Consider the following 24,437-nt stretch of genomic DNA (forward strand, 5'->3'; position numbering starts at 1 on the left):
ATCAATCAGGTATGGCTGTGCGCAGAATATATACAGTAGTGTAGGGTACTGTACTGCAGTGCACACACACAAACCAGTCAAACTGACCATCCAGTACCCAACTTGGAGAACAGCGACCCGCTGTGGTCACATCGCAAACCGCAGCGCCGCCTGCGACTACAACTGTAGATCAGTGAGCCATCCGCTCGGAGCTCCGCTGTAGTTTCAGGGACATGTAGTTTTTAGTGTAAAAAGATCTGCGCCCGGCAGCGGCCTTTGTCGAAGCCAAACTACAGTTCCCTCAGACCTAGTCGGAGGTGTTAGTTGTCAATATGGCTGTTGTCAGACAGACAAAGCAGAGAGGCAAATAATTCGCCTCTGATTAGAATTCCTCACAAAAGGGTCGACAGGGGCACAATTGTAAAAATTGCTCCATTGTTCGACTGCAGCAAAACACAATAGGTCTCTGTTAGATTTCCAAATTTAAATGGTTTAATAAGGGGACGATTTGAACCGAGGTAAGTCATCTTATTCTTGCCCTGTGCGACCGTGAATGTGATGTTATTAATAACTAACATTTGACTGGCTAGCGACGATGGCTAACATCAGCTACTAACAATGTTGGCAGGGCTAGCATGCCATGCTAATAATCAGGGACTATGAATCATATAATTGGCTAATGTTGAGTTGCTAACGTGTCAGTGATGCTGATCGATAGATAGACCCCACTGCGGCGCTGCAATAAATGCATTAAAACCAACCTTTTCTGTGCCAAAGCTGCAATGGAAAAAGAAGCTCTTTGATTTGCAAACTTAAACGCCACACGTCGTCTTTGATAGTGAACATTAGCTCATGTTAGCTTTTTGGGCAAAGGGCGTGAAAGGCTGGCAGTGCCAATTGCATGGCTTACTTATGCTTTATAACCATTGAGCTACAGTGCATAACGCTGGCCAGCTGTTATGCTGCCCTGTAGGCCCCTTATATAACTTATATATCAACACTGTCTACTGTATGTATGATACATTAGCTGATCGCAAAGATAGTTATGGAGAAACCTCATCGGACAGTTTGGTGTTTTGCAGAAGACTATAAGTATATATATATTTAAGCCCGTTTGAGAAAATTGGTGAAACTGTTGTGCACAAAGAAAGAGTGCATGGATTTAGCCGTATTTTTGTTGCATTGCAGCTTGTAAGAGTAACTTGCTAACAGTCAGCAATAATGCAAATATTTTCTCAGTGTTGAAGTCAAGCATGTGGGGTTGTTTAAAGTAGCGCAATAGAAGAGTGGGCGTATTGCTCGAGGTCTGGATAACGCTACTGTATGTGCCATTCTATCGGTCAAAACCAGCAGAGGTAGGACCCCGCCCCTTTTCTCCCACCCAAAAAACGGAATGTATGTATTCGTAATAAATACGTTATTACTACTACTCAAGTTCACAATGGTAACATTTTAAACGTATATGCCTGCAAAGGCTATAACTTGTCACTCCTTCATATAGCCCATGTGTTTTAATAACAGCACTTGCCTCAAGTCACCATTCACTTGTACTGTAGTGAATAGTTAACAGAGCAAATCGAATAGTTAACAGAGTAAATCGTTGACCAAGCTAGTTTAACTGGATGTGTAATGATTTCTTACAATGGATGGTATTTGCCTGCATGCTGCACATAACCATGAGAAAAACAAAACAAGAAATTGGCTGCAGTCAACTCAGGACAGTATAATTATGCATTGTATAGTATAGTTTACCTCCATTCCTGCATTGTAGGTTGATTAATGCTTAGTTTTGAGGTGCAACAATTTTTGCTTGTGCTTTGCTTGTGCTTGAAAAAGATTCACTGCCAGTGCTAAAATAGTGTTCTGTAAGAATTGGGTTTTCCTAACTATGTACTTAAGGATGATCTCGAGGCGAGGGGAACTTTAGTAGTGAATGTTCTTTTATGCATTTCATACTGCCAGAGGGTTTAGACATAAAACATAGCAAAATAAAAGTTCATCCATGCTCTAGTTTAGCTGTATCTGTAAGGCTACATATTCATTATAACCATATTTATTATAATCATGAATAGTCCAGGCTTAGTAGTCATATCACTTGTCTGCCAGTTCATATTAAAGGGTGTGCATGCTCCTGAGGCATAATAGCTAAGTACATCTGTAGAAGAGGGGTGTGGGTGTGTGTGTGTGTGTGTGTGTGTGTGTGTGTGTGTGTGTGTGTGTGTGTGCGTGTGTGCGGGGGGGGGGGGGGGGGGGGGGGTATTGAACCCTTTTAAACCATGTAACATTACCGGAATGAGCCCAGTAGGTACAGAAGATGGCAAATCTGCCGCAGTCTGATTTCAGTTGCATTGATTTTGAGCGCAGCAAAGTGCTTGTGAAAAACATACAGCGTGGGTGGTGCTTAAAGGAGAGAGGAGATGTTGTGGCTCTCAAAGAACAGCAGTCAGAATGCTAAGATAGCATCAGCTGTCAAGGTGACTCTTGGCACTCTGCGTGTGTTGCCTGCCGGCTCCCAAAAATAGCTGATTTTTATATTCCCTCTCTCCCTGCTCCCCCCCCACCCTCGCTCCCCGTTCCCTTTCGCTTTCACACTTCTTCACCACGTCTGGCTTCTGTCGTCCTCTCTCTTCATCTGCTGCTCTTTATTTTCATCTTGTCATTTCTTTCCCACACACCCCTCTCTCCCGCGTCCGTCCCCCCTCCCACAAACACACGTGCGCATGCACGCATGCACGCACGCTCACTCCTCTGTCTCTCTGTCCCTTTTACCCTCGCTTGCAACATCTGCATCCCAACACACTTTCTTCCTGCCTTCTCAATCACTCGCTTTCCTCCTTTCTCCAATTTCCTCCTCCCCTTGTGCCTCCTCCGTCCCTCCTCCTCAACACTCTGTCCATCTTCCCCATCCCGCCGATTGCTCCTGCCCTCCTCTTTGCACCTCCCATTTGCTTCCACTTTCTCTCTCCTCTCTCTCCCCTGTGCATCCCACACTTTCCTCTCTCCCTCCCCTCCCTCCCCTCCCTCTTCTGAACTCACGCCTGCTTTTCCTGCTCTCACTCCCTCTTTGTCTCCTCTCCTCCCCGTCCTGTCCCGTCCCGTCCCACCTCGTTTCATCCCACCGTCCAGCAGCAGGATGTCTGAGTTCAGCGAGGAGCCGCGCTTCACCATCGAGCAGATCGACCTGCTGCAGCGGCTGCGTCGCACCGGCATGACCAAGCAAGAGATCCTGCACGCGCTCGACACGCTGGAACGACTGGACAGGGAGCACGGCGACAAGTTCGGTCGCCGCACCTCCTCCTCCTCCTCCTCCTCGTCCTCCTACGGGGGAGGAGGAGGAGGCGGGGCCAACAGCTGCAGCAACAACAACAACAACAACAGCTCCGCCTCCAACGCCGTGGCCGTGGCCGCGGCCGCGTCGTTCAACAGCAACACCACTGCCTCAGCGCTCGCCGCCACCTCCTCAACCTCCTTGGTCGCCGTCTGCAACGGCACCGCCGGCCGCGCTGCCACCGCCGCCGCCAGCTCCTCTTTTTCCTGCGCCCTGACCGCCAAAGTGTCCACCGCCACGCAGACGCAGTTCCGCGGAGGTGGAGGCAGGGGGCTTTCGCTGTCGCCCTGCAGCAACAACTACAACACCTCCCCTCCGCCGGGCCCTCCCCCTCCCCCGCCCTTGGCCATCCTGCCCTCGCCTGTGTCGCTGGCGGCCCTGGCGCAGAACGGCCGCGACAGCCTGGCGGCCACCCCTAATGGGAAGCTGTCCCCGCCGCGGTACCCGGTGCACAGCGCGGCGGCCGCACGCGCCTTTGGGTTCGAAGCCACTGATGAGGATCTGGATATAGACGATAAGGTGGAGGAACTCATGAGGTCAGTAATAGTACTGAAAAATGCACTATAGCTATAAGGTCAAGGTTAGGGTCAAATAGTTCAAAGACCTTTTCAGTTACGTTTTTGCCTGCTTTATACTTGGTTGTGCATCTTGTTGCAACTCTCAGGGCATAACTGGGGATTAAGTTTGGGTCTATCCTGTGTTTGTTTTTGAGGGGCACTAGCCCCTCCTATGTCCAGCTATGATATAAGCATATGTTATGATGTCATATGCTGGCACGAAGCTGACCGTGCAGGTATGTTTTCCATCATGCTACGAAGCATATGTCCCATGACGTGATGAAGATATGTACCAATGTCCCTTAGAATGCATATGATATGACGTCATATGCTGGCCCCAGACATACGGAAGCAGATTATGTACCAATGCCAGGGTATAATTAGTTTACGATGGTGACGTACGTATATGTTTCAGTGTCAGGGTGGACTAAAGGTAATGCCCCTATGTATACATGTATGTAATCTGACACCACTGCCATAACAGGCATAAGTAATCATTACCATACATCAAAATACTACTTTTTCTCCTCCAAAAGCAAATAGCTAAACCTAATAATTCAATATTGCTAACATTCTTTCACAAAGGCTGAGATTTGAAAGTTTGTAGCGGTCTACAGTACTTGCACACTCTGCTTTTACTTGCAAATAGCCTTTGTTTGATCTAATGAAATGGAAAGTGATCGGACTCTAAATGGGATTTCTGCCCATGCGTCACACCCATATATGGTGAGTACGACGCAACATCCCCACTCTCACGGACTTGTGATGTCATCAACCCCACTTTGACTGGCTGTTTTTGTTGCTGTTTTTCCGCTTGGATGTCCGCGATGCGTTGTTATGATCCCTGCTGTAAAGCCCTGCTGTGATTGCCCAACTCGGTTTCCCTTACTGTACATGAAAGTATTGGCCGTTGATTGTGTTCAATTTAGGTCATAAAGAGGGTAAAAAAAAAAAAACGAATTGCGTGCGTGTGCACGCGAATGCACGCTAATCCCCCCCCCCCCACCACCACCTTCAGATACACTATGAAACAACTGTTTCTGCCCATGGCTTTTGGTGGTGTATGTTTGATGAGAATGTTTACAAATCAAATGTCTGAGATGGAGGCAGCGGCGACGACTGCAGGGGGTGCCTGGTAGCTGGAGCACCCCTGAAGAAGATAGAAACACAAAATAGCACCCCTGAGCTAACCCTCCCTCATAGTCACACGACTCACACCTTTACGGGGGTGGTGGGGGCTGGGGCCACTGGGGGGGTGCACGTTGCCCGTTCCCTGTTCACCGAACAGGTAGCCTATTCAAATGTTAATGTTGTGGCTTCATCACCCACTCAGCTATAAGGAGAGACCCTGAGAGTTATAAGAACTATTCAACCCCTGGATGGAGGAACAATAATCCCAGGAACCTCTGGCTACTCTCCTCCTAATTGAACTGTGTCCATGTCATTCTACCAGTCTAACCCTGAACGACCGGGGGTATATCTTTAGGGTCTCACACACACACACACACACACACACACACACACACACACACACACACACACACACACACACACACACACACACACACACACACACACGGGGGAGAGTGTTCAGAATCACATGATTACCATTGACTACATTACATTATATTACATTATAACACATCACATTCCCTACCACATGCTACGAATGGCTACTTAGGCCATATATTTATCGGTACAGTGCACTTATCTTTGAAAATGATGGTCAAATATGTATGGTTATTGTTGCATGGCAGACTGTGTAGTTTCAGTGACCAAAATATAGTCTATGTTCAATATCTATTTCTGGGTTCCAAAATGTGTTTGAATACCGGTACACCAACATCCCTATTTTGGGTCCCGCAGGGATTAATAATTGTATTATTTTTTGCGGTCCATCGTGACGTGAAAACAGCTCAGTGGCCTCGTGGTTGCTAGACTAGAGTGTACGCCCTGGGACTGGGGGGGGGGGGGGGGGGGCGGGGGGGGGGTCGGAGTTTGATCTCCGGCTGGGTCATATACTAAAGACTGGGACCCAATGCCTCCCTGCTTAGCACTCATCATCAAGGGCCGGATTGGGGGTAACTCCCTGCGACATACTATAGCATCATGTCCAGGGGGTGTACTTGTACATCATGTCCAGGGGGTGTACTTGTACATCATGTCCAGGGGGTGTACTTGTACATCATGTCCAGGGGGTGTACTTGTACATCATGTCCAGGGGGTGTACTTGTACATCATGTCCAGGGGGTGTACTTGTACATCATGTCCAGGGGGTGTACTTGTACATCATGTCCCCTCACACTACAGAAACAGGAGATAGGACCTATGGGCCTCATGGCTTGGCAAGGCTTACTATCGTGCCGTGAGCTTGATGGGCTATTTCTGGTGTTTGTCATATGACAAGTATATAGGACTTAAGTGGATAATGAACACACACATTTGAAAGGAAATATTATGGTTGTGTGCGTGCCTATACTTTCAGTCAGCTGCCCCTGGAGTGGGACATACGGTGGGAACAAGAGGGGGCATTTATAGCTCAGAAATCTATCTTCAGCCTTGTACTATAGCTGGCCCCTTCTGCTCATCTGCTCTCCCCATGCACTGTCTATATTGCGCGTCCTTTTTAGAAAGGCAGAGAAGTTAAGTAGTGTTCTGCGTGGTCTGCCACGCAGGCTGGGCTCTCAAACATCTCTCTTTCCAGGGCTGTGTGTGTGTGTGTGTGTGTGCGGGCGGGCAGGTGGGAGGAGGGGGTGGAACCACACAGGCGCTGCTTGTCAGCTATCCCACGATGTCCCTCTGATCCTGTCTCTTTTGAAAGCACACATCTCCCTCTCTGCAGGGGTTAGCTTTTTCGGTTGGCACCCACCACGCTCCCCTCCTCCCCCTCCTCTCACCTCCTCTTCCTCCTTTCTTCTCCTCCACTTCTCTCTCTCTCTAATCATGTCTCTATCTCTCCCCCCGGTCTTGTACAGCAGCTTGTGCTACATTGATTTAGTGGTGTCGATACAAGCAGCGTTTTTTGAGGGTCTAATTTTAGCCGCGTCTCGGAGGCTGGTGTGGAGGATATTGATGCTGGATGTCAAGAGCCGTGACGCATTTTCATCTCAGAGATGTGCCAATGAGAAGAGAGAGAGAGAGAGAGAGCTTATGACTTTGGTGCATTTGCCGTTCCGCTGCACATGTCGGGGATACAATTGTTTAAATTTCAATAGATGCCGTGGATGGCATGTGGCTTTGTCCTTTGAGCATGACAACTCTACAAAGATCAGGGCTGTGGGGGCAGTGCCATCCCTGCAGGATCAGTCTATATCGAATATGTAATGCACTCTATTAGTCCACACAGCGTTTCCAATTGCTGTATTAGGTTGAGGTTTTGATGAATTGAACATGGTGGACCCTCTTGTAAACAAGTGTAATGCTTAATTGGGTCATCCACTCACAGTCAACAGTCTTTGTATTGAGTTTGTGCTTGAAATGTACTGTAATTCTGCAAACTGTTAATACATATTTCAATTCAATCAATAAAAGGCCATGTTCAGACTGGCATCCCAAATCCGATTTTTGGCCTCAGGCCCATTCGGATTGGAATCATCAGATTCCTAGCCTGGCATTCCAGTCGTTCAAGGTTTTGCCAATCAGATTTGAACCACATTTCCAGGTGCTTTGGAATGCAATTCAAATCTGCCTGATTTATACTTGGAATGACATGTTGCTCGCGAAGAGTAACTCACAACACAACAGGTCGCAATGCCAGCGAGAGCGTAATGTAGATACTGTAGTAGGTCAACGCTGTCTGAATACACAAATCCCATCTGACCACTGGCAAATCACAGTGTGTACCGCTGACTGTTTGTGGATCCAATCCAATCATATAATGCATAAACATTTAACAAATTAAAGAGAAATAAATATATGAGGCGGCTCAAACCTACAATATCAGGGGGAATTGACCCCCATGAAACTGGTGGTACAACAACTGGGACTCTAACCCAGATAGTTTTAGCTAACAGACAGCCACACTCCTCCATACACCCAGACAGCTAACAGACAGCCACACTCCTTCATACACCTGGGGTCCAAGCTAACAGACAGCCACACTCCTTCATACACCTGGGGTCCAAGCTAACAGACAGCCACACTCCTTCATACACCTGGGGTCCAAGCTAACAGACAGCCACACTCCTTCATACACCTGGGGTCCAAGCTAACAGACAGCCACACTCCTCCATACACCCAGAGGTCCAAGCTAACAGACAGCCACACTCCTCCATACACCCAGAGGTCCAAGCTAACAGACAGCCACACTCCTCCATACACCCAGAGGTCCAAGCTAACAGACAGCCACACTCCTCCATACACCCAGAGGTCCAAGCTAACAGACAGCCACACTCCTCCATACACCCAGAGGTCCAAGCTAACAGACAGCCACACTCCTCCATACACCCAGATACTATGCAGACACACAGCCCTGTATGTTTATGTGTTTATGATAAGTATTTATTATAGCTAACAGACAGCCACACTCCTCCATACACCCAGATACTATGCAGACACACAGCCCTGTATGTTTATGTGTTTATGATAAGTATTTATTATAGCTAACAGACAGCCACACTCCTCCATACACCCAGGCACTTTGGATTAAGGCCAGATACTATGCAGACACACAGCCCTGTATGTTTATGTGTTTATGATAAGTATTTATTATAGCTCCACCAAATGAAGTGTAAGTTATTAAGTAAGATAACTGGGTATAAACCAATAATCCTTAGCAGACGGGGAAAAGTTTATTTAAAGCTTGATTACTACATATTAGCGATGTAACAGATTAGAATCTGTCTTGAAACCTGTGTCGCATGTTAAAGCCCTCCTTTCTGTCTGGCTCTGCTATCTCACTGTCCACGGTACTATCAAAATCAAACAAATGTGCAAACCCCATAATGAATGCTGGTGTTTTTGCAGGAGGGACAGCAGTATGGTGAAGGAGGAAATCAAAGCCTTTCTGGGGAACAGGAGGATCTCTCAAGCAGTGGTGGCACAAGTCACTGGTTAGTGGCACGCACGCACGCATGCACGCACGTACGCACGCACGCACACGAAAGATGAAACATGTTGGGCAAATATGTTATTCATCTCTTGGTTGTCATTTCAGCCATTAGCCAGAGCAGGATCTCTCATTGGCTGCTCCAGCATGGCTCCGACCTGAGCGAACAGAAGAAGAGGGCCTTCTACCGCTGGTACACGCTGGAGAAAACCACCCCAGGTACAACACGCGGATCCCAGACAACACACATGCACCCCTTCCCCTAGGGCTGCCATCTTTGGCCCAACACACATGCACCCTTTCCCCTAGGGCTGCCATCTTTGGCCCAACACAAATTCACCCCTTCCCCTATAGGGCTGCCATCTTTGGCCCAACACACATGCACCCTTTCCCCTAGGGCTGCCATCTTTGGCCCAACACACATTCACCCCTTCCCCTATAGGGCTGCCATCTTTGGCCCAACACACATGCACCCTTTCCCCTAGGGCTGCCATCTTTGCCCCAACACACATGCACCCCTTCCCCTATAGGGCTGCCATCTTTGGCCCAACACACATTCACCCCTTCCCCTAGGGCTGCCATCTTTGGCCCAACACACATTCACCCTTTCCCCTAGGGCTGCCATCTTTGGCCCAACACACATTCACCCTTTCCCCTAGGGCTGCCATCTTTGGCCCAACACACATGCACCCCTTCCCCTAGCGAAAGTCTGGGTTATATTTAGTTGTGTAAGTAAGTGTAAGGCCCAAACCGCACCAATGATTCGCCAGGCAACTCCTTGCAACCAAAATGGTTGCATGTAGTTGCATGAAACCATTATCCAAGTGCAATGGTGTGACATGTCCTGAAAACTGTTTTGTTGCAAGGAGTTGCAAGGAGTTGCATTGGTGCAATTTGGGCCTAAGGGTGTCATACCGAAAATAGACCAATCTGCTATTTTCGGCGTGCGCACAACTAATTATAAATCACCCTTTACAGCTGTGCTGGGATTGACCCTTATGAAGAACTCTCATTTCATAGACTGAGCATTGCATGATTTCAGTGTGTTTTACTCAACCGATTATTCTTATTTAGGGACTATGTTTTGTTTTTATCGAAGAGTGGAAATAGCTTTTGTATTCAGAGGGGCTTGTGTGAGAGGGTCATAGGTTTGTTCGCTAATCAATCAGTCGTTTCTCTAAATCAATCTGCACTTTCAACTAATTTAAAATACAATGATACGGTCACTTTTGGATCACCTATCTCAAGCAAGTTTCAAGTCTCTGCACGTTTAATATCCGTACTAAAATGAATGGAATCTAATGGCTTCACTGGAATTTAATCAAACCACAGCATGCTTTGTCAAATGGCCCCCCGTATGTGGTGAGTTGCAGTCAGTCGGCTAAACATGACAGCCCGCCGGTATGGTGGTCCTTTAATGTTGAATGTATACCTTGCTGTACAATGTACATGGATCAAAAGTTAACTTCTCTTTCTAAATGCTTCTGAATGGCACATGGCCTGTGGTTTATGACAGGCTTATAACAAGATAGCTAACATCTCTCTCTCTGTCCTCTGCGGCATGTTTCTCGGTGGACCTCTGCCAAGTATCGTCAGCTCTATGCTATTTATGGCCAGACTGTGCCCAGCCCTCTAATCCCTATCCAAGTCCCCTTACAAGACTACAGTACATCACCACTGCTGCGGAGAAACTGATGCCCCGTTCACACCAGCCTCACAAAACTGTACCAAAACAAGCTTGATCCAGTTAGGCCTGATTTATACTTAGTTGCCCGTGGGTGTCGCGTAACGAAAATAGCCGATCTACAAGTTCACAACCGCAACGAGTTGTTGTGAGCTCGTGGCTACTTCGAGAGTGAGATTGGCTATTTTTGGTGCGTAACACTCGCACACATCTAAGTATAACTCAGGTCTTGTTCAGTCACTTCGGTCCTGATGTTTTAATGAACCTCCATAACTGGAGGTTGATTTAGACATATCTAATCAGAACATATCTGATTAGATATACGAAACAACTAAATATGCACGTTTCATGCCTCATTATCGTTAAGTCAACATCTGTCCTAAGACATGTATCCTCCTGAATGCAACAGTAAATGCTTGAATCTTCAAAATTCTGTTACTTCCGGTCCTATAGGTGCCACCCTAAACATGCGACCCGCGCCATTGGCTCTTGAGGAAATGGAGTGGAGGCAAACCCCACCCCCCATTACCACTGCCCCTGGAACCTTCCGACTGCGGAGAGGAAGCCGTTTCACCTGGAGGAAAGAGTGCCTCGCCGTGATGGAGAGGTGAGGAACAATGAATGCGAGGGGAGAGACCACAGAAGAGGCACAGAGGGGGAGTCATTGTCTCTCTTAAGGCCTATTCATAGTCTGGATTTTAGGTGGTGAGGTGACCACAGCTCCGGTGGTGAGCTGACCACCGGAGCTGAAATAACGTTGAGTGGTGGTGAGTAAAAACAGAGAGAAGGGCTGGAGCGGTGGCGGTGGTTTGCTCTTCACCGCGGCTCGTGACGTCATGTTGTAGTTCGGTGGTCACCTAACCACCGAAAATGTACTTCCATGAGGAATTGAGTAAAGTTTACACTGAATGGCAGCTCAACAATAAAAGCAACAAAACCATCTTCAACATACTGTGTGTTTTACGGGTGTTGACTGGAGTCACATGATGCCTTCAAACCCACACACGAGAGTGATTCAGTAAAAAGAAAGAAAATGCCCGTAGACCTAAAGCGAATTGTTCTCTTGTGTACAGATGTAATGAGTAAGCGTTTTACCATCATTGGTTAAAAACGTTAAAAAAGCTAAATTCACGGTGGAACCTTATTGCCCAAGTCTAATTTACTTACTGTTACATTCCCACATTTAACAAAATAAACAAAACCACGATGTGTGAGGACGGGTTCGTCACATTATAAAAGACACAATTATCATTAACTTAATGGGATAGGATATAGAACAAATACCCATGCACAGCACGTACCCACACCAACTTCTGAATATTATAGAACTTTTAAACTAGACATTGAAAATAAATAAATAATAAGCAAAACATTTCTACTAATATGTTATCAGAAACGTTTACTGTATAGGTGAAAAATAGAGCCACCATTGTTCATGTAGAACTCGATTTGGATCTAGTTTGTTGTCAAACAACTGTATGCAAGTGCACTGTTGCCTCTGGTCTCTATCCTTCACAGTCTGCACAATGCTTTGTGACATTAATGTCACTCAAATCTCCCAAAAATAGAGTGAAAGGCGAATTGGCCTGTCCAAAGTAAAATCCACAGTACCACAGTTTCAATTACCACAACTCTTAATTTGTTGATGTTGTCCCCATGTTGTTAAATGACATTGAATGAACATGTGTCTTCTTCTCTTGTGATATTTACAGCTACTTCAATGACAACCAGTACCCAGATGAGGCCAAGAGAGAGGAGATCGCAAATGCATGCAATGCAGTCATCCAAAAACCAGGTAACCCAGAAGAGACCCGTAACCACATGGCATCCCAAAAATAGGCAAACATTTGTAAATTGCAGATCTACAAGCCTACACGCTGCGTGTCCATAACATATTTGCTCTGTGCTTTTTCACTCAATTGATGATTGTGTAACGTGTCTATTGTAGGGAAGAAGCTGTCTGATCTGGAGAGAGTGACCTCCCTCAAAGTTTACAACTGGTTTGCTAACCGACGCAAAGAGATCAAGAGACGGGCTAACATTGGTACGGTGGGCTTGGGGCAGGGCTAACATTGGTAAGGTGGGCTTGGGGCAGGGCTAACATTGGTAAGGTGGGCTTGGGGCAGGGCTAATATTGGTAATGTGGTCTTGGGGCAGGGCTAACATTGGTAATGTGGGCTTGGGGCAGGGCTAATATTGGTAATGTGGGCTTGGGGCAGGGCTAATATTGGTAATATGGGCTTGGGGCAGGGCTAATATTGGTACGGTGGGCTTGGGGCAGGGCTAATATTGGTAATATGGGCTTGGGGCAGCGCTAACATTGGTAAGGTGGGCTTGGGGCAGGGCTAATATTGGTAATGTGGGCTTGGGGCAGGGCTAATATTGGTAATATGGGCTTGGGGCAGGGCTAATATTGGTACGGTGGGCTTGGGGCAGGGCTAATATTGGTAATGTGGTCTTGGGGCAGGGCTAATATTGGTAATATGGGCTTGGGGCAGGGCTAATATTGGTAATGTGGGCTTGGGGCAGGGCTAATATTGGTAATGTGGGCTTGGGGCAGGGCTAATATTGGTAATGTGGGCTTGGGGCAGGGCTAATATTGGTAATGTGGGCTTGGGGCAGGGCTAATATTGGTACGGTGGGCTTGGGGCAGGGCTAATATTGGTACGGTGGGCTTGGGGCAGGGCTAATATTGGTAATATGGGCTTGGGGCAGGGCTAATATTGGTAATGTGGGCTTGGGGCAGGGCTAATATTGGTAATGTGGGCTTGGGGCAGGGCTAATATTGGTAATGTGGGCTTGGGGCAGGGCTAACATTGGTACGGTGGGCTTGGGGCAGGGCTAATATTGGTAATGTGGGCTTGGGGCAGGGCTAATATTGGTACGGTGGGCTTGGGGCAGGGCTAATATTGGTACGGTGGGCTTGGGGCAGGGCTAATATTGGTAATATGGGCTTGGGGCAGGGCTAATATTGGTAATATGGGCTTGGGGCAGGGCTAATATTGGTAATATGGGCTTGGGGCAGCAAACTTACTGTAAGTTGACAGAGTCGTCCTGACTGTCTGTCTCTTCCTCTAAGAAGCCACAATCCTAGAGAGTCATGGCATTGACGTGCAGAGTCCTGGAGGACATTCAAACAGCGACGACATCGATGGAAACGACTTCTCAGAGCAGGTAAGGCGTGGTTTGAAGTTTCCACACCTTCATGTGTGCAAGCTTTCCTGACACTGTACTCATACTTTGCACCTAAACACAAAAAACAAAAGGTGTTGAATGTTGTGTTGTATGGCATCATGCACATTTTACTATTATTTATTTTTGAGTGAAGGAACAGCAACGTGTTCATGAACAGCAATGTGTTCATGAGCACCAGTACGACTGACTACCAGTAGGGGTGCTGTTGTGCCAGAGAGAGAGAGAGAGATATTATTAGTGCTGCACTGTTGCCTGCTAATGAGAGAGAGAGAGAGGGAGGAGAGGAGGGGGGGGGGAGTTGCACCACTCAGTTCACACAGGTGTGATTTTACATGTAACAGCCATTGTTCACACAGCCAGACACATTAATCAAGTACTTGAATGTCAGTTCATGAGCAACACCCATTTTTCATTGACTAGATATATGAATTATTGTTGCCTCTTGTACGCAACAATGGCATGTAGCGTTTGAAGAGTGTAAACATTTTAATCTTTGTTACATAGATACTGCACTGAAGGACACAGTCAAATCCTCAATGTTAATTTATACAGCATCTCACTTAAATGAACACATAATTTAAGGCCATTATTACACACTTGACACACTCTGTAGAACCTTTACCTGTAGCTAGACACTGGGCTGAGTCGGATTTAGACATATGCTTGAGTAATTCAATGTCCAGAGAATTGTATCATATGTGGGATATGTCAATCCATTTATTGTACATATCAATCAAAATGATAATACAAGAAACTCAAACGAAAGGCATTGAACGCCGACCTGCATGGCATCAAGATCACGGTCAAAAACTGTTTGGCTTGTCCCCTTGCACACCTGGGTAACATCACTCATTAAGTATAAATAAGTAACCACCCCCCCTGTGGTGGTTGCCATGGTGAGTAATAATGCCACACCTGCACCATAAGGTATGATGGTCATGAAAGTCATCATCAAGGCCAAACAATTACTTTAAATAAAACTCCAACACACTCAATTGTCGTCTGTACAGGAAAATCATATAATGTCATATCATGCTATGCACAATCGGTGGTAGTCCCTAGTCAGGCCTGATCACCTGTTTCAGTTGAATCTGTGGCAGGATGTGTAGGAAAGATGAGACCAAGATCTCAGTGCAGAGAGAAGAGAGAGAAAGAGAGAGTGAGAGAAACCTGCGGGCACTTCAGAGACGTAACTATTAATGGCTGATGTCAGCTCCTCCAGTGAGAGAGGGAGAGAGAGCTCACACTTTAACTAAAACACTGGCACTTCAAGCACTCACTTTTGGCAGTAGAACATAAGATTTTATGTCATTGTCAATGTCAATGTTGCAGACGAGCAAAACTCACTTGTAAAACCTCACCCACTGCAGGATTGTGTTACTCAAAGAGCTGCATTCATGACAGAGTCTGTAGCCTTTTTGCGAGGGGTACATTATGTTATTAGTATGGTTGCCAGACTATTGTAATTGTAACACTTTATTATTATTATTATTTATTTATTATTTCTAGAGTAACTTATTTTGACGCACTACTCCTCCCAGTTTTGACTGTACGCACTTGAGCCATATGTCAAATGACCGGAAATGTATTTGCTCAGTATAATAATAATAATGATGATATTAGTATGTTTTCTTTTGTTTTATTGCTTTTGGGCAATAGGGCCACCCCTAGCTCCATGTGGAACCTCACTCCACGCCCTTAGCTCAGAGAAGAGGTTCCGTATAGAGGTATCCCTGCATCGGATGTAGAATGGGGGTTGAGCCGTAGTATAGTTTCCAAAAACTAAAGATATTTCTGGCTAGCTACAGATGATAAACTTACAGAAACTTAACATTTTTAGACAGGGGTGAAACAAGTGACTGCTTAAATCAGGCTTAAATTGCATACGTGGTCAGCCTGTGGCCAGTCAACCCCCTGTCCGCATGTGCAGTACAGTACTGCTTCGGTAAGATTGCATTGGGAAAACATGGTACTTGCTGACTTTATAAGTGGTATGTACTACAGGTAATTGGGGAAAAGGACAGACGTGGGTTGAATGTTTTAAAAAACAAACCATAGCCAAGAGAGGTGAAGCCGTTTGTTCACGAATGGATTATTAAAACTACAAAGCAGAATTCATTTTGTGGACATTGCAGTCTTTTGCCTGAGTAAGAAATGTCTTCCATGGTGCATTAGTGGACTTTATTGATTTTAGAAACTCGGTTTGTACTAAATCAACACAACACCAGTACACAATACACATACAGTACAGTACAGTACCCAGGCTCCCTTCAAGTCCAGCTACTGTTTTATTCATTCTCCTACAACATGCCTCCCTCTCTGCTTTACAAACTGAAGCTCTGCATATTAGAAAACGAAGATAGACGTTTATATGAGCAATTTAAACGATAACCCAGTGATTATCATCTTTATTTACTAGCGTTGTCCACTTATCTATTGTATTTTTTCTTTTGATTGGCTTTAATATTTGGAATTCACTTAGACCAGGTAAAAAAAGACGCAGTGAGCTAGCTGTCAACTTGATTTTGGTTTCCAGTATCAGCATAGAAAATAGACGATCTACAAGCTCAGAGTCACAACATGTCGTGCTGTGATGCCCAGCTCTATGTGCAGTTAAAGCTCATATGAAAATATTTCACCTTGCAAAACAAATAAAAGGATGTAACTGGTGGCAGCCATTGTACAATAAAGTATAATACAGGTATTAAATATGATCAGTTGTGTTTAGTTGGATATGACCTTCTCCAGGTTTGTGACACCAAAGTATATTTTACAGGTTTGAGCAGTCATTTCCCATTCACCATGCTTTCTGATAAACACAGTAAAGAAACATGCTTCTTGATTATTCGATTAATATGCATGAGCAAGATTTAAGTAATTGGTTCTGAAATTTTGGTTGGTCAGCCCTAAATGGAGCGTGAACTGTTTGATCATGCTTGTTGAAACCTCTCCAGGCCTGTGACCTGCCCTACTTCGAAAAGAGACCTCTAAATCGACCGTTTGGCTTCTACCGGCTGGAGCCCACCTCCCCCACACAGGTACACCTCAACACTCACCGTAACATGCACACATAGTATGTATCTATCTGGACTGGGAGACTCAATTATTTACTTTAATTAGTTGAAAACTGAGAAAAGCAAGAAGGTGACCGTATTTGAAGTGACAAAGAAAACAATCAAGAGTCCACATCTCTATGGCTGTATGCAGGTGATTTTTTTTTTGTTGATATGTGAGCTTGTAGATCGGCTATTTTCGCACATCTTCGTACGACATTGCACCAAAGCGGTAGTGTTTTGTACCTCTGTTAGCAGGATATCTTCAGCAGTTAAGACCAGATTTGCATAAAATGTAGTGGAACTGATTAACAAAAGGGGGCATGGCAGTAGGTGTGGCCTGTCACAAAAATGCAGTTAACTTCTGAACAAGAATCAAGGTTTAATGGTCACTAGTAGTGATAGTGGCACTAGGTACAAGCAGCGAAATGCAAGCAGTAACATCAACAAGATAAATAAAGATCTAATAATAATATAAAGATCATAAAGTTAGAAACCCATGAGGAATTTCTACAGCAGAAACATAGCACTGCAAGCCTGCAATACTTAAAAAAAAGGTTTCTAATGTGTTCAGACAGAACTGCTGATACCTTGGCAGAGGTCTGAGCATAAGTGCTCTAGTGTTGTTCTTCTTTACTCCATGCATTCAGATCCTACACCATCTCTGATCAGTCTCTCCGTTCCCCTTCCTCTTCTCGCCACCAGGATGACGGCACAGGGCCTGTTGAACACCAGGACCCCATCTCCCTGGCCGTGGAGATGGCAGCCGTCAATCACACCATCCTGGCTCTGTCCAGAACAGGAGCCCTGCCCGGCGACATCAAAACCGAGTCCCTGGAGGACGAATGAACTGCACAGGAACTGGGACGGAGGACGAGAGCGGGAGACAGCGAAGTGGGAACGTACGAGAGGAGGACGGGAAGCAGAGAAGACTAACGGAGAAGTAATGGAACTGGGGGGGCAAAATTATACTTAGTAAATTCTTATCGGTCATCTATTAGATTATTTCTTTCACGCGGTCACTCCTGGTGACTGGCCCCTTCATCTCTGAGCCCCTCCCAACTGCAGTGTTTGTCCAATCGTAAACCTCGACCACATGGCTGACAGCCGCCCTCATCCTACCATCTCACCTCCGAAAACGCTCCACGGCGAGAAGGAGACGGGACCCGTATGGGCCTTCATGCCCCCCAACTGTGGCTCCTGTCTGCTCGCACTCCTCCTCCTCCTACCCCACTTCCTCCTCAGTCACGCTCTTCCTCCTGCTCCTCTCCCTCCTTACCTCCTTACCTCCTCACCCTTTCCAGCCTGACGGTCTGAGCCAATCCTCAGTTGATCTCACCGCAACTTCAACCTCAAGTTTAATCTATACTGTATATAAATCTATGGTTCTTACGGTTCTCAACTACACTCCCTCATGGTGTGCTACCCTCATCACCCCCCATCACCCCAACCCCACCTTCATTGTGTAAATCATCAATATAGCAGCAAGGACCTCCAGCCATCAGATCATGAAAGATGGATATATTAGAGAGAGAGAGATGGACATATGGATGGACGGATGAATGAATGAATGGAGAGACCCCGCTTGGGGACAAAGAACTATAACATATGGATGGATCGGCCAGTTCAGTCACCCTCTCCCACCCCTCTTAGAACTATCATTCCTTTTTGGGAACTTTTCTTTAACCACATTGTACTGCTGTCGTATGAAGCCCTTTCAAATTCAACTTTTCTGGAACCAAGAAAAACAGACTTTTAAGCCATGGAATGGTTTTTGATGGGTTTCAGGGTCCAAAGGATCAGGAAACATGCTGGACGTGTAGAGGACCACGTGAACTTTCAATTTGACTGAAAAAATTATAAACTAATTTGGAGTTGTAAGGTATTTATTCGATAGCAGCTTTGTTTTTATTTCTTTTCCTTACACATACGTTACTTTACGCTCTTAAACTGTGAGCCCAGATGGCTAATGCAGCCATTATGGCTTTCTATTTAGCATCCCAGTGACACTGTATTAATTCCTGCAGGCTAAAAATGTATTTGGGTCAATGTGATAATTACTCAGACTTAAGCTATCTGATATGAAGCTTTCTAAAACAAAATGACTTGTGTTAAATAATGCCAAAGGAAAATATGCTTTAAGTAAAATCACGATGCTCATAATTTGTGGCCGATTCTAGACCGGTTTCTAGACCATGTTGAGGCAAAGGACAAATCAGCCGCAGACCTGAACGCCACAGGCCAGTCTCAGAACCCTGTTTTCTTCCAATGAGGTGTTGTTCTGGTGTATCCAAGGTGAATTCTACAAACTCCTTTTAGGCATAGTTTATTTAATTTTTCCCCATTCACGTTCATTGAAGCCTCTTGGATCCAGTGTGGCGTTGTTTGTGGCTTGACACTACAGCCGGCCTGTGTTCTTTACGAATAGGAATTATATTGAACCCCCTCCTAAGCTATTTACTACTACTTGTTCTATGACGCTGCCTCTTATAATAGCCTAAAGAATGTGCTTTCAGAGGATTTGTTTTTAATCAAACTGGTATAAAACGAGGCATAATGTCTACTGGAAGAAAAGAGAAATAACTTGGGGTAAGCTTGTTTTAATTTGCCATGGCAATCAAAAACAGCCTCAACGTTAGAGACGCATCACATGAAACAGAATCAAACACACCTTAAAGGTTTTATGTTTAAAATTACTTCCTGTACGCATTTTGCCCCAGGCTGTTTCCAAAAAAACATTTTTGGTCGGAGATAATCTGTCATATTGTACGCTAATTAGACAGAAAGGATCTTCAATTTATGGGGTGCCTGTTGCTGGTTCTGTTTTCAGCAGCTTAGGCCCCAGTACGAGAATACAATTCTTACACTGAGGTCCCAGGTTGAGTTTAAGAAACCCCCCTGCCTTAAGCTTCGTTTATGCTCCATAATCGCAGGACTGTTGCTTGCCAAAAAGAACTGTCATTTTCACCGAGGACTACATGGAGTATAAAGTAGGCTTCAATGATGGTTTTGGAAAGCTAGGGGGATATTTCATTAAGCAGGATCATCCTGGTAAAAATAAGAAATTCTCATGTACTTTGAATTTGTCAAACTATTATTCACGATCTCCGATTGTGAATAATATTTGAGATGTTAATTCACACAATTCTATATTACTATCTGTCTTAAAAATAATTAGCCCGCTGCTTGTTGAAATACCTCCCTGTCCCTAGTCTAGTGAAGCTGTTAACCACTTTAACCCTGCATACCTATTTTGGGAATGTTATAGGAAAATGTTCTAAATCTTTTGAAGAATTTGCCAAAATTTTTAAAGATTTAGAAAATAGGGCTTATGTGGTTAAGTTGAATTATGTTGCTTCAGTGTGTACGACACTCTGATGTTAACCACTTTAACCCTGGCATACCTATTTTGGGAATGTTATAGGAAAATGTTCCAAATCTTTTGAAGAATTAGCCAAATATTTTGAAAGATTTAGAAAATATAGGGCTTATGTGGTTAAGTTGAATTCTGTTGCTACAGTGTACGACGCTCTGAAGCAGTGACCCAGTATTGGGATCTGTGTTGCAAAAAGAAAGAGTTGAAAGATTATAACAAAATAACTAAACAAAAAAAAAGACAAACTCTGTATTTATACTCTGTTTTTTAAGGTATTGTGCAAAAAGAATGACGATATTATGTTTTTAAATGAAACATACTTTTATTGTTAAGTTAATCTTGCCTTTTAAGTTTTATTTCCACCTTTTATTTTTGTATTATCAATTCCACTATTTTTGTGTGTTATCCCTTTTTGTCGACTGAACAAGAGTCTCCCCTGTTTGCTTCTGAGGTAGCAGGCTATTCTGTGTAATGAAAGATAATGCACCTTATTGAAAATAATGATCTCCGTTGGCTGAGTTTGAAGTGTAAAGCCTAATTTATGCTTCTGCAAAAAAGAAAAAAATAGGAAAAAAATGAAAAGTGTCAGTTGACAGGTTTTTCACCAAAGCATAAAGTAGTCTTCAACCGTCCGTCATTGTGCTCACCGAAACAGCCAGTAGTTCAGACACTCTACTATAGTAGTTCAGACACTTATATTCACATCATGAATTGAAAGGAATGAGTAGTACGGAGTGGATTTACTGGAGGTGCTGCCTATTCCCACAGTATCAAAGGAAGTTAGTGTATTCATCCATTTAGACTTGAGGCCAACGGTTCTCTGAAAAAAAAAACATATGTTGCTATACCGGTATACTGTATAGCTAAAATCTAAAATTCTAATTGCCTTCAAAATCGGAGACGTCAATGGAGCATTCCGCAGTCAAATCTGCAGTGTTCATTCGAGTGTACAAATGTAAGCAAATTACATTTGTACACTCTCTTGAGTTAAACGGACACTGACGATTTTAGTGTGGAAGTTTATTCCAGTAGTATTTTGCTGTATCTGGGCTTTTGTGTGACTGAGGAACTGATTTGGGATCAGGGGGAAAAGATCACCATTATTTGTTCAAAACTGTAAGATTATTCTATTTACACTAAAGAAAACGAATAGACTACTCTGAAATAATGGACTGAAATCTCCTTGAGCAAGACCAACCTAAAGAAACTTAATTTTGTTCCCCTACCTGATGTGCTTACTGCAGTGGCCGTGCTTTTACTCTGAAAGGGTGTCTACTTGTGGTTTTGCCAGGGTTGAGATGTCTACATGTCCTGTATCTCCAGTGAAAAACACCACCCATCAGTTTCATCCTCATTATAGCTCAGAATAAGAAGACTGAATGCTGTTGTTATTGATCTCAAATCTAGTTGCGTTCTCAATTTACTGTGTTGCCCATTTCAGAATTTAGTGCCTTTTTTGGACAGTAGACTGTTCTGTAATTAAGATGTAGTATAATATACATTTTTTGTACAGTTTCTTTGTTCATTTTTTTAACTTGTGTTTATTTTAGTATGATATATACTGTACAAGAGAATAAAGCTATATCAGTGAAATTGTGTCTGTGTTCTTGTAGGCTCCAAATTAGAGCTGTTACAATGTGTCGACAGAACAAGCATCGAGTAGTAGCAGAAATCTTTTGTTTTTATTCTTTCTTCTGTAGAAGTTAATCTTTCAAATGTGAAACTATTAAGTGGACTGACTAAACTAACTATATTGCTTCCTCAAAACATTCCTGGCTGGGGAAATGGCTTATCCAGGCAGGTGCACAACCTGGTGGACAATCAATGTAACTACATAATGTGAAATGGAGTTAGCCCACTTCAACAATACACCCCATACCAATACGAAAACCCATTCAGTGTCGAAGGCTAAGATAACCCATCCCGTCCGATATAGAATATAATGAATCATATAGCTCACCTAGCCTACATAGTATCCCAACCTGAACATATATTTTCAGTTTTACTAGACTACCACTGAAGAGACAGGGAGGTTACTGAACAAACTATCCTATTTACTGTTTTTCATGCAATCTACTGAACATATACCTTCAAAACAATGCTGTAAGGTAGCTGGTGTCAATTTCTCAAGAAAGACGCAGGAGCACAAAGCACCAATGAGCTGGTCAGATGGAGACCCGGGATGACTGGAAGTGACGATGGAGGGCTCGTCTGCTCTGAGGACAACCTAGAGAGACTACACAGCATCAAATTCATGAATCTAATCTCTTTAATAATACATGTGATACCTGACATTCCAAGATCCCTTCCACAGTCTTGGCGTATGGAAACCTAGACATAGAATTGATTTCTCATACTAAATCAATAGCATAGTGTAAAACACAGAATACATTCTAGCCAACTAGCCTACTTGCAAGCATCAAGGCACATGGTTCACATTCTTTTAAGATTGTCAAGCAAGTGACAACATGGCTGACAAGAGCAGAATAAAGTTTATTAAACATCATTTATATAAAACAGGTGAATTTCATTTTCTTCATTTCATTAACAATATTCTGTCTCCATCTTAAAATAAATAAACATTCAGGCAGTCAAATCAATCAACTTGAAGTAAAAAAAATGTGCTAGACATAAATTAACAAACATCAATGCAATTGTACTATTGAAATCCCAAAGCCCCCCAATTATCCTCACATCCATCACATAGATAAAACAATAGCCCTTTATCCAAAGCGCACACACCACTCTGTAGAAATGGAGTTCCCCTTACTTACCTCACAATTGGTAATTTATCTTTGCACAAAAGAGTGTAAAATATTGTTCGTTTCCAAAACGGCAGCAGATAAACCGAATACATATTCATACCTCCAAACATCTGCCCGGGACAAGTTCCCGCACATATTGTTCAATGCACAGTACCAGTACAGTGAACCGTTACGAACTTACGGGTGATTTGGACTTACAGTAGTTGGGTGGCCGTGTCTCGCACCAACAAATTGCCAATCTATAAGCCCACAACACACGTCACAGTACGATGCGTTTTGAGCTTGTAGCTCTGGTATTGTCAGTGCGTGACATAGCGTGCAACGCAGGCTTTATACTACAAAGGCGCAATTGCAGAACAGCCAAGGCACAAGAATATAATCACCATCCAGTTTGAACCTGTGAAAATGTGAATGACGGCTGGGTGGGTGTTGAGCAGTTCAGCTCTTCCAGACTCCACACCGGTGCAAAATCATCTGCTGATATACAGTTCAAATAATTGTAAAATGATGTACCGTTGAGGTGTCAGCGTTTGAGGCTTAGACGATAAATCAAACGAAACACTAAGTAGCTCAGCTCACATATTTTTAAGCTATGTCAAAATATATTTTTGCACAAGTCAGTGACAGTGCTGAAATCAAGAGCAGCAACACAGTAATACATCATAATTCTTTGTCAGTATAGAATAGCACAATAAAGGCTTTGTTTGCACTTGTATAAGTGCCAAGTGTGGTTTATCCCATTTGTCTCAGGTGGCCGAACCAAAGCCAAATACATTTTGTGATTTTCTTTCTCCAGACCTTGAAATATGCATTTAAATCATGATTACCGGGTATATTGTGCCCCAGAATGTTTCTGATAGGTCAAGCATGTCATTCTCCTCACAGAAACAGGGAAGGCTGGGAACCTATACTTACTACTTTATATTCAGCTAGGCTGGCACAAGCTGAAATTCATCAAACAACGCTCACTCTGTGGAGGTGTATGAATGACAGCTGAGTGGGCACAGAGTACTGAGAAGGTGAGGAAGAGAACCATGCTTCAGTTGTTCCAAGACTTCCGGTTCTCTCCCTTATTGCGGCTGGATGATCCCCCCTCCCCCTTGGCCAATGCTGTGAGAGCGGCTAGGTTTGGGCTGGATCCTGATAGGTTGACGGTATGGCGTTTCTGTTGCTGACGACGCCGTTTGACTCCACCCCGGGTAACCCTATCAGGCTTCACCAGCACCCCGTAACCAGGGTTACAGTGGAAGTAATGCTTGCCGCCTACAGACCCATCATTCTTTCCTAGAGAGAAAACAACGAGAATAAGATCAATGTAAGACCAAATAATGGTTACCTTTATGCAAAATATGTTAATGAAGATGAGATTGGATGTAAAAAGCAAATCAAAGCCATTCAAATGAATGAATTGCATTTTTTTAATAATTTAAATAATTTATATAATGTGTCAGGG

At 44.2% G+C, this 24,437-nt stretch overlaps 2 protein-coding genes across 5 annotated transcripts in view; one reads left to right on the plus strand and one right to left on the minus strand.

The window, feature by feature from the left end:
• Positions 1–249: 249 nt before the first annotated feature.
• On the plus strand, positions 250–21,815 carry hmbox1b (homeobox containing 1 b). 4 transcript variants are annotated; one of them, XM_083790939.1, is made up of 10 exons: positions 250–497; positions 3,106–3,843; positions 8,830–8,915; positions 9,020–9,130; positions 11,049–11,202; positions 12,308–12,390; positions 12,544–12,639; positions 13,675–13,769; positions 16,745–16,828; positions 17,549–21,815. In XM_083790939.1, exons 2-10 carry the CDS (start codon positions 3,113–3,115, stop codon positions 17,690–17,692), a joined length of 1,584 nt encoding a protein of 527 aa, XP_083647065.1. In that variant the 5' UTR covers positions 250–497; positions 3,106–3,112; the 3' UTR covers positions 17,693–21,815. The 4 variants fall into 4 exon arrangements, with proteins under 4 accessions (XP_083647065.1, XP_083647067.1, XP_083647066.1 ...); XM_083790941.1 differs by having other exon boundaries at positions 13,678–13,769; XM_083790940.1 differs by having other exon boundaries at positions 3,109–3,843.
• Positions 21,816–22,692: 877 nt separating this feature from the next.
• Positions 22,693–24,437, minus strand: part of LOC310877064 (kinesin-like protein KIF13B) — a 42,041-nt gene continuing 40,296 nt past the window's right edge. Inside the window, 1 exon segment of the mRNA XM_083790735.1 lies at positions 22,693–24,268. Coding sequence (XP_083646861.1) covers positions 24,024–24,268 — 245 coding nt within the window. The 3' untranslated portion in view covers positions 22,693–24,023.

Source organism: Protomyctophum parallelum (assembly GCF_964188405.1).
Source record: "Protomyctophum parallelum genome assembly, chromosome: 19".
Taxonomy (NCBI): Eukaryota; Metazoa; Chordata; class Actinopteri; order Myctophiformes; family Myctophidae; genus Protomyctophum; species Protomyctophum parallelum.